General features: G+C 38.4%; 1 protein-coding gene across 1 annotated transcript; it reads right to left on the reverse strand.

The window, feature by feature from the left end:
- Positions 1–646: 646 nt before the first annotated feature.
- LOC109054854 (nuclear factor 7, brain-like) lies at positions 647–7,516 on the reverse strand. Its single transcript, XM_042751363.1, has 10 exons — positions 6,913–7,516; positions 6,683–6,766; positions 5,313–5,543; positions 5,203–5,225; positions 5,067–5,114; positions 4,515–4,533; positions 3,923–4,146; positions 3,499–3,810; positions 2,989–3,004; positions 647–2,035 (listed from the first exon to the last, which is right to left on the reverse strand). The coding sequence occupies exons 1-10, from the start codon at positions 7,309–7,311 to the stop codon at positions 1,466–1,468; spliced, it is 1,926 nt and encodes a 641-aa protein (XP_042607297.1). The 5' UTR covers positions 7,312–7,516; the 3' UTR covers positions 647–1,465.
- Positions 7,517–11,441: the final 3,925 nt, after the last annotated feature.

Consider the following 11,441-nt stretch of genomic DNA (forward strand, 5'->3'; position numbering starts at 1 on the left):
GCTAAATTAAAACTTACCTAGTCTTTCACCCATGTAGGAAATTACGTCGCTCCCTTTGCCAAGTGCATTCCAAACGACTACATAATGGCACGCACGTGCCCTACTCACTCCAAAGACCCCACTCCAAGGTGATAGGGATGATCACTTTCATTTGGAATTTGCCCCGTGAACCGTACTGTACGAATACTCTTACCGTTACAACCCCTACTGTTTATATATTTAGCTTTAGCAACTAATCTGGCAAACACTTACGTCTCGTGCATGAGTAGAATACCCTTAAAAGCATTGCAAATGCACGCATACACGTTACACTTATTCTTGATTTCTTTTGTCTTAATTTAACATTTATTATAGATTTTTTTAATTTAAAAAAAATGTTAATTATAGCTTTTAGGCTAATTAATTTAAATGTAAAACAAGCACATTTACATTTACATTTAGGCTAAATGAGGACTTATACAATCTGTTCTGTTATAGTCATGATGAAAGGAAATAAACCGAAAGAAAAGATAAATAAAGAACATAATTCAGGGAATAACTTCAAATGAATCAACAGAAAACTGCTGTACATACTGCAGTAAAAACTGGACTGCCTTTTGTGAAAAAAAGGTAGGGCTTTGTGCTGCTTTACAGTTAGGTTCATATATATTTGGACACAGGCACAAATTTTATTAGGCTTTTAGCTGTTGACCAAAACATATTCAAGTTACAGTTTTGTAACTGAATATGGGCTTAAGGTGCACACTCTGAGCTTTAATTTGAGGGTATTCTCATCAAAATTGGGGGAAAGGTTAAGGAATTACAGCTCTTTAATATGTACCTTCCCTCTTTTTCAAGGGACCATAAGTAATTGGAGAGTTTTAAAAAGACTCAAAAGGCATTTCATGGACAGATGTGGACTATTCCTTCATTATTTCTACATGAATTAAACACGTAAAAGGTCTGGAGTTGCTGTTTGTACTGTAAAAACTGTTTCTTTGTTTCCAATGCGGACTGAGATGCACAACAACGGATAGAAATGTGACCTTTATTGCTAGAAAGTCAATGAAAAACTGTTATCTAGTTAACAAAACTCTGATATATACTTATTGAACTGAAACCCTTCTTACTGAGCTCATAAATATTTCATTCAGTAATTCTGCTTGTCCTGTAAGTGGCCAACAAGTTTTGAAGGTTCAGTTGTTTGTGATCTTTTCTTGAAGTGAAAAGTATAAGACACCCTTATTATTTGAATTAGTAATACCATTAACTTTTGTTTACTGAACTAGAAGCAATATGACTCATTCCAAACCTGCAATATTTTTTTTCTTCAGTGAAACACCCTTAAAAAAATTTCCATTGCACAAAAGGGTCTTTGTAGTGGAAAAAACTTGATATTGTTCTTCATACTAAGAAAAATTGTTTTTTTTTAAATATGCCCTGAAAAATCCCTCCAAATCTACATAAATAACTTTATCTAACACTACTATAAGATCCTCAGATGAGAAAAGCTATAAAAGAATGGAAAGACGGTCTCAGTGAAGGTGGCTGTGAATGTGTACAGAGGTGTGTTCTTTACAGGATCAGAGAAAGACACTGTTCCTCCGTCATAGTCCAGCTGAACTCTCACCCGCTCCAGCTTTTGTACCACAGGAAAACCAGACTCTTCAAACAGTCTGTGCTGCACACTCCACACACCGCTGTCAAAGAAATCATAGCCCTTCCTCTGGTTTGATGCCGTAGTTACTCCAAGACTCCAGGACAAGCTCTCTTTGACGTCCACATCCCAGCAGTGTGTTCCTGAGTTAAACCCCTCTGAACCCAGAACACAGGAGTGCTGCTTGAATCTCTCTGGATTGTCAGGAAGCGCTTGACTGGTGGTGCTGCACGTCAGACTGGTCAGATCATCAGACAAGAGGAGATCTGGATGAGCCGTGTTCGGATCCAGAATCACAGGAGCTGACGAGACACAATCAACAGCTGCTGCTATTCTGATGCTCATATAGTGAACAATTATAAACACTCGCTCTACTGATGAAACACTCTCAGATGATTTCTGTCAGTGTTGTCATAGTGAATATGTGCTTGAGAAATGTTACATTTGCATCCAATGACAAAAACAATAAACAAATCTGCCATATAACTGCAATTGTAAGTATGAAGTATAACAAAGATTTTTTTCTTTTGTTTATTTTGGTGTAGTTAAATTAAATATTCATTCATTTGTCATTTATATTATATGTGTGACAGAACAGATCTTTTAAATCAGTGTTTCTTAACCAGGATCCACTACTAGAAGGCCTCAGCACACACTTCCAAGGGGGCTTAAAATAATTTAAAGACAGGCAAAACAAGTTAAAAAAAAAAAAAAAAAAAAAAAGCTTTTTAAGATGACAGCTTTAATTTATTGCCCTGGTCTTGGAAGATCTACATACTGTATAAGTGTGATTTCCAGACATGGAACATTAATGGAAATTTCAGTGATGAATATTAATTTTTGTAGTTGTCAAGATCTAAACTATTTTATCAGGTAGAAATTATTTGTGAATTAGAGAGAAAAATAAACCTTGTCACAGTGTCACAAAGGACTGGAAATGTCATGTAAATTAATTTGGTTATAAAAAGTATGAATCCAGAAATGCATTTAGCTATTAAAATGTCTGTAATTTTGAGATTTAATAATTTTTGAATTACTTAATTTGAAAGTGCACTGGAACAGCAGCCAAACCCGTGACTTCCCACCCTCGAACTCGTACTAGATCGATGTACTCCCAGTAACGAGCTCTGACGTCACATAGCCCGCGAAACAACAATGGCAGCCCCTAAGGGTAATATTGCCTAAGGATGCAGTGTTTATGCAAGTGGTACACATTGAAAAATAGATTTTAGGACAATATAACATTGCAATAAATTAATAATCTAGCTACAATTCCTTGCATTCAGGCTGTTTGGCGTGACTTGCCTGGAACGCTACAAAGTCGTGAGTCGTGGTTAAAAGTCATCACTTACAGGCTCAAAAACCTGCCTGGAACACAGCATAATATACACAGGATAATAAGGAACTCGGGTGCATGGAATCATAAGGTAATCAAACTAAACAAGAACAGGAAAAAGACCATATAAGGAAACACAGGAAGAACTACAGGGCCAAAATGGGTCCAAAGTCTGACATTTCACCTCCTCCCAGAAGGTGCATCCTCGCACCGTAGATACAACAGAGGGAGGGATGGGTGGAAACTTGGGAGGAGGCTCAGGAGGAGGACGGACACCCGGGAGGTGGCCTGCAGACAGAGACCAAGGAGGCGATGAAGGAGGGTGGAGACAGGAGGGACCCGGAGCAGGCGGAGCACAGCAGGACCCAGGCTACAGCCATAACGGTGGCCCACGGTGGAGCCGAAGGGATGAAGGAGCCTGACTGAGCTGGAGGGATGAAAGGACGAGGCGCAGCAAGAGAAGTGGAGTCCCGAGGCACAGGATGGTCGATGCCAGACCAAGGCGGAGCCAGAGGGAGCTAGGAGCCATGGTGGAGCCGCTGGGTCAAAGGGCCGAGGCAGAGTTCGGGGCTTAGAGGCTGGAGGCGGAGTCAAGGAATGCTCCAGTCCCGGCGACGCTGGAGGATGGCAGTCCCGCAGAGCTTGCACCATGCTGATGGTAGGCTGAGGGCGACCAGAGGGGCTGCCAGAGGACAGCGGTGGAGGAAGCAGGAGAGGGTGGGTAGTTGGGCATTTGTGAGCCTCCGGGCTTAACTTGTGACCAGGAGCCCTCTCAGGGCTGGACGTGGGAACAGGAATTTTCTCAGGGTTAGACATGGGAACAGGAACTTTCTCTGGGCTAAACTCAGGAACAGGAACCCTCTCTCCTTCAGTGTGGCACAGTCCCCGCGCCATACTAAGCTCACCCTCAGCAACATAGCAGGGGGCGGAGCTCCTCTCTGCGCTCTCACTGTCTGCGGGACTCTCCCTCTTTGCGTGTGTGGTTGCCGGCTCTCGCACTTGGTTTGTTGATGGCTTGTCGGTCGTGGCGGTCTTGGCTCTCCGTCAGCGGTGGGCTCAGCATGTGCTCCGTGCAGTGGGGAGATGGTGGGCTGGGCACTGGGTCCGGGATTGCACTGTCCACTCCACAAAGGTGTCGAAATTCGCTCGGGGGCCTTCCTCGTCCAACGGCGCTCTGTATGCGGAGTTTAAACTGGCATCATAGAATGCATAGAGCGCATCGTCCGGGTAGCTGGAGAGGTTGGCAAGCACCAGGAACAGTCTGGTGTGGCCCTCGAGCGATCTCTCCCCCTGCTCCAGGAGGAGGAGGTATTCAGGATGAAGAAGGGGATCCATGGACACAACGGAAACAAAAATACACTGAGAAAAAAATGGAAACAAAAACGGAGGGAACACACGGAGGAAACGGTTTTGGTCGGGTCTTCTGTCACAATTCACTGTGGGAGGAAAGATGGAGATGCGGAGAAAAGTTCAACAGTCTTTAATACTGGAATCACAGGGGAAAAGCCACAACAGGAACATGGGAAACACACAACATCCAACAAGTAGACCCGACGAAGAACTAAGGAACAGACAGGAACTAGTATACACAGGATAATAAGGAACTCAGGTGCAAGGAATCATAAGGCAATCAAACTTAACAAGAACAGGAAAAAGACCATATAAGGAAACACAGGAAGAACAACGTGGCCAAATGGGTCCAAAGTCTGACAAAGACATTTTATAATACTACAAAAGATTTATATTTTAAACTTTCAAACTCTGAACTTTCTAATTATCAAAGAATCATTAATTCCACAACAGTATTACGCAGCAGAACTGTTTTCAATATTGATAAGAATTGTTTCTTGAGCAGCAAATCATCATATTAGAATTATTTCTGGAGGATTATGTGACACTGAAGACTGTAATGATGCTGAAAATTCAGCTTTGCATCACAGGAATAAATTACATTTTAAAATAGGTTCAAACAGAAAACAGTTATTTTAAATTGTAATAATATTTCACAATATCACTGTTTGTACTGTATTTTTGATCAAATAAATGCAGTCTAGTTGAGCATGAGAGACATGAAAAAACATGAAAAAATCTTACCATTCCCAAACTTTTGACAGCTGTGGATCCGACCGTAAGCTCTTGACTCTGGAAAAAACATTCAGGAGTCAGAAATGCAGTGGCTTTGTGACATGTTCAGAACCATAGACATAAGGGACAAGAAAAGATCACTCACCTTTCCATCACATCTGGAAATTTCTGGAAAATAAACAGACAATTTATCTCCTCAGGTAAGACATAACTGAATTAGTGATCAATTAATGAATCAATTATCTGAACTGGGACCTTTAGAAACAAGACTTCACTGGCATTCATCATCTTCTCCAAGTCTCTGATTGTGTGTGAAAGAGCTGAGATGTGCCTGTTGATCTCCTCAAACTTCTCCTGCATCATCTGATTCTTTTGCTCCTTTTCCTCCCTCAGAGCAGTGATTGCAATTTCTTCTTCATCTCTGAGAAACTTATGAGGCTTCTCAAATGCCAGTTTAATCTGACACTCTGTGTGCTCCGCTTGAGACTGAAATTAAAGGTGACATATCATGAAAATCTGACAAGCGCAGTAAGACATGAAAGAGAACTTAGTTTAGTACACACATGCCATGTGACAAACACTTTCTTTGCACATGCTTCAGATGTGTGCACTCAGAAAACCGTTTGATTTCAGCACGATAGACATGACAATCAAAACCAAACAGATGTTTTTTTAGCAGAGTATCTGTGGCAGGAGCTGTAAAGGCACAGCCCTACTCTGGGAAAGGGGGCGGGGAGCAGCAGCTCATTTGCATTTAAAGAGACATGCACTAAAACAGCGTGTTTCTGCTTCCACTCAAAATGATATAATAAATGATCTGTGGAGTGTTTTGAGCTGAAACTTCACAGACACATTCTGGGTACACCAGAGACTTATATTACATATTGTAAAAAGGGGCATAATTGGTCTTTAAATCACATTCACTTTGATCATCTGAATGAACACACTTCATGCACATGCAATTGTGATAACATAAATAAGTGTGTTTAATTAATGAATGTGCATTTGTAGTGTACTAGAAATGTAAGTTGTAAGTTTTTGACTCTACTAAAGCATAACAATACCATAATATGTTTGCAGATATTTAAGAAACATGCTAAGTTAACTTACTTGTTTATCTGAAAAACAATGCTACAGTCAGTTATTCTCTTATGAAAATGTGTGTCCCGAGCCGAAATGTTGGTCTCTATTTTGGTTTGTGAAACTCGCCCACTGCCGGTTTACACAAAATTGTATTTCGGCACCCCAGGTTGCCAGTTGGCTGAAAGCACAGCGTATTTTATTTCATTCATCGTCAAGTGCGCTCGTTCCTGTTGGTGTCATCAATCTGCCAACCTGTGTGTAAGTCAAGTCTGAGGAGGAGGGGTCGGGTGAAAAAACCCTCTCCAATATTTTGAATTTGGACTGCAATACCTAGTATATAGCATATAGCAATGCTATATACTCATGAGTGTTCTATCCAATTGACCAATCGGTAAGCCCCTCCCCTCAAACACATTTACAAAAATACACTAAATCAGGAGCTAAACGGAATCTAATACAGTAAATATTACAAATCATAATTGTGTATAGATAACCTACAACTGCAATGAAAATGTATTTGACCCTTGATGTGTTATCCTCACCCGAATGTGCTGAAGTGTTTTCACACACTCTTCCTTAAATTCCTCTCTGTGTTTAAGTTTCTCTTGTAAGGACTTCAGCTCCTCCTAGAATTACAAAAAATAAAATATATCAAGAGAATAAAGTGATACGTTTGAATATGTCATATAATGTTGAGCTGAGAAATGCATTAATGTGATGATATCTGTGTTTGACTATTTATTGTTCTTGAAAGAAGACACATTTATCATACCTTATGAGATGAAACTACTTCACTGATGGGTCTGAATCTGTGATGGACATGTTTCTGTGAATCTCTGCACACTAAACACACAGGCTGTTTGTCTTCCAGACAGAAGAGCTTGAGTTTCTCACTGTGTAAACCGCAGGCTTCCTCAGACCCTGATAAACGCTTCTTATTTCTCCTCTCCTTCAGGTACGACTCACACAAGTTTTTTAACACAAGATTACATGGAGGATCATCTCTTGAGGATCTTCTCCTGCAGACAGGACACTCCCTAGTGTTCTTGGTCCTCCAGAACTGTTGAAGACACTCCTCACAGAAACTGTGACTACATGACAGAAGAACAGGAGCCTTGAAGATTTCACAGCAAATCGGACAAGAAATTTCCTTTACAGAGAATGAATCCATTTTTACAGTTTAAGAGCTTCAGCAAACTAAATTTCACTTTCTGAATGGTTTCAAAAATTACCACGAAATCACACAAACACAGATGCTGCTGTCAAGTCAGAAACAAACTCAAAGTGTTTCTCTTCTACTCCACTGATTGCTGTTTGCTTTTATTGAGACATTGAGAAAAGACAAACTAAGATAGTCAAGTCCGTGCAAGTTTTGGAAGAGGTTGGAGATTGGAGAGGGTTTCTTACCACCTGGTGTTAAAAGCAAGCCGACAACACTATCAGAATTTCTTCCCAGTTACTTGGCTTGATTTCCACTATGTTTTGTAACATGAAATCAGGACGGGACATATGGAGCTTGACAAACCACACCTGACAGCTTGTGACAGGGGTCTATATAGATACCCTTTTTAGACATGAAATGAAACTGATACAAAACAGTGAAATACCACTATGCCCCTGTAATATATATATATATTCAAACCCTCCTGATCAAATAAGGTAGTACAATTGGCCCAAGGTTCAAAGTTCGATGTCACATTAGAGATAATGCTGAGATTTCCACAGCTGAACAAGCAATAGCTAGAAAAGGTGATAAAACAAAATGTTGTTGTGCCTTAACAAGTCCTAACAAAAGACATTATACAGTTGTGCATGTTTAACACAATGGTGCCAGAATTCATCTTTAAAGTGTAAATGTTAAAAGGTTTCAAGTCAGGAAAGTACTGTATGAATTCAGATCCTTGCTCTTTTTCCTTTTTCCTCTATAAATACTGTAATAATATAAAGTGAATCTAAAGTGGCCATATATTTACCTAATCCACAGTAGGAAAGAAAACTTCTTCTGTTTCAATGACGAAGCACCCCTGTATCTCTATTTAGAAAATGAACATGTAATGCCCGATTGGTGAAGGACTCACTCATAAGCGTTGTATCCAATTGACAGTCGAAGTTAGTGATAAATGATCAAAACTGGATTGTGATTCAGCCTGAATTGTTTTCACGCATGCACTGAATTTTGAGCTGTAATTAATGCGATATGAAGAGTACACAAAATAGGATGAAGTAAAATGCATTGAAAGTGAATTAAAGGGTGCATAGAAAATGCATTTGACTCCTGATTGAACAAACAGTGTTGGGTAAGTTATTCTAAAAAGCAATTAATTACTATCTAATTACATCTTTAACAGTGTAATTAGATTACTGCACTTTATTTTCTCTCTAAAGTAAAAATTTAGAGTAATAATTAAGTAATTATTACTTAATCTGACTTTGTTGTAGCCTAGAATTAAACTGCTGGTTTCATCTGGCCAGAGGAGAACAGCACCCTGTTTAATACTGTATTGACACAATCTGCATTGTAAAAAGCGCTATATAAATAATGGTGACTTGACTTGACTTATGAAAATAGCCAACCATATCAACAATTATATACAGTTTCATAAACTATTCTTGAACTGACCAAAGTATTTAAAGTTTAAAGGTTAAATTAAAAACATATATTTTAACACCATAAATGTTGATATAAAATCCACTGTTATTCAGAACAGTAACTCCACTTCACGTCTAAATATTTATTTTTTTGAACAATAAATGTTGATATAAAATCCACTGTTATTCAGAACAGTAACTCCACTTCATGGCTACCCCAACCATGGCTAGCCGTACAAGATTATATATATATATATATATATATATATATATATATACACATTTAGTCATTTAGCAGACACTTTTACCCAAAGCAACTTACAAATATATATATATATATATATATATATATATATATATATATATATATATATATATATATATATATATATATATATACACACAGATAAACTCAGTGTTTGACTCCAGAGTATGAGCATAATAGCAGTCTAATTTTGTAAAAATACTGTTTTCTGTTTTTAGGGAACAGAAATATATTGTAAAGAGTTAAGGGTGAAGGGGATGCTTGCGATGCTATAAGTGCTGGTCAATATTTAGCACAGATGATAAATACACTCAACAAACATCAACACTCAACATCAAAGAACACAAACAACTTTAATTTTGATATTTTTATTTGTGCATATTAGAAAATTCATTTCTGAAAAATGTTAAATGTATTTATCCACGTTATTTACATTTATTATTATTATATTTATATTATTTGTAATTATCATTTTAGTTATTTAAATTTTTGTTATTCTATTTTATTTTGTTTTACTTCTTTTTCTATAATGCCTATTATTATTATTAAAGGACATCTATTATGCAAAATCCACTTTTACATGGTGTTTGGACATAAATGTGTGATGGCAGTGTGTGAACACAACCAGCCTACAATGATAAAAATCCACCCACTCCTCATTTTTTAATCCCCTTTAAACCAAACCAGTCTCACTAGGCCTGCAGTTTTGATTCTGATGCAGTGTGACGTCACATTACATAGGGCAAGGTCACGGGGGTTGATTGACAGCCCTGCATTGCTATAGTCTCTGCCCTCAGTGGTTGTACGCTGTACTCCATTTTCTCCGCTCTCGAGCAACTGTAATGTCAACAATGTATTGTAAGCAATCCCGGTGCTCTGTGTTTGGATGTAAGACTGAACATAAGAGTCTTCACTTTCTCCCAACATCTGAGCCACTGAGGACAAAGCGGATTACTTCTATTTTTCGAGGTAATGCGCCTCGAAATCCACCTAAATATGTTTGTCTGCACAAATCATTTTACTCCAGACTGCTTTGTGAATGTCATGTTTTTATAGTGGTTAGCATTTTAACAATGTTTGTGTGCACACATTATCGAAGTATTTTAATTGATCAGCACTGTGTTTGTGAGTTTAGTCCATTGAGCCGTGCCGATGTCAGGTCAGTGCGGCACGAGCTCTGTAACATCATGCTGTTTCTTTCCACTTTCAGTGCATTTAACTTCCCACATGTACGGCTAAACACTGGTTCTCTTGCTCTCAGTCATGCTGCTTCTACCAGCTGTTTATCGGTGTAGGTACGCAAAGCAGAGAGATGTGTACGCTACGCCCTCTGCTGGAGATGGGGTGGGAATATGCAGCTCATTTGCATTTCAAGTGATACACATCAAAACAGCTCATTTTTTTTTAGACAAGCCTCAAAAATTACATTTTCCAATAATAAATGATCTGTGGGGAATTTTGAGCTGAAACTTCACAGACACATTCTGGGGACACTCAAGACCAATACTATAACTTGTAAAAAGGGGCATAATAAGTGCCCTTTAATATTATTGTCGTTGTTGTTGAGGTTTGTGACGTTGCAGTCTAAAACGCTATATAGTTTAATAATGATATTTCACTCTGGAAGCTGAAGGGGATTCGGTTATGTATAATACAAACGACTCGTTATTTTTTGTTGCATGTATAAAGTTTGTGTATTTGCAAAGTGTTGTCAGCATACAAAAAATGTGTAATTTGAGTCAATGGTCAATAGCCAGTTGAACTACCAGATTAAACTGGTAGACATTGACCCCCCCAGTCCTCACTTTATTCACACAGTGACTTATCAAACCTGTGCTGAAACAGAGGGTGTCATTATCAGCATTTTCTACAGCAGCCTACTGTAAACGTACTATACAAATAAAATAAAGACCCATTTCAGTGCTGTCAAGATGAAGGTGTCAGTCTCATTTGTTATGTGACTGCAGCAACGCTGAAAGTGAAAAATATGACAGTCTGAGTAAAACATAAACCTGCGCTCGTGGCATAATTCAGCTAAACATTCTATCTTTAACATGCAACCTTGCCACAATAAAAGTAGAACATCAGAATAAAAAAATAAAAAAATGCAACCATGTACAGCATATATAAACAATATTAAAAATAATAATATTAATAATAAGAATTAGATATTAATAATGCACACCCGATTCCTTTCTGTTGAGGTAACGTTAGGTTATAGAAGGCATGTCACACGAGCAGACAGACAACATTCATTTCTGGTTTTATTGTTGTTTTCGCTATCATTCTGCTGCGCTTTGCTTGACAATGTTTTAAAAACAGTTTTATTTTTCGCATTGTTTATGGTTTGTTTCCGCTTTTGGTGCCTTTAAGAATCTGTTGACTTGAAAAGTTGTTTTCTATCTCAAAATAATTCATGAAAAGAAGAAGTATTACTGTTTTATCTG

This window comes from Cyprinus carpio, chromosome B23, assembly GCF_018340385.1.
Source record: "Cyprinus carpio isolate SPL01 chromosome B23, ASM1834038v1, whole genome shotgun sequence".
NCBI classification, from domain to species: Eukaryota; Metazoa; Chordata; class Actinopteri; order Cypriniformes; family Cyprinidae; genus Cyprinus; species Cyprinus carpio.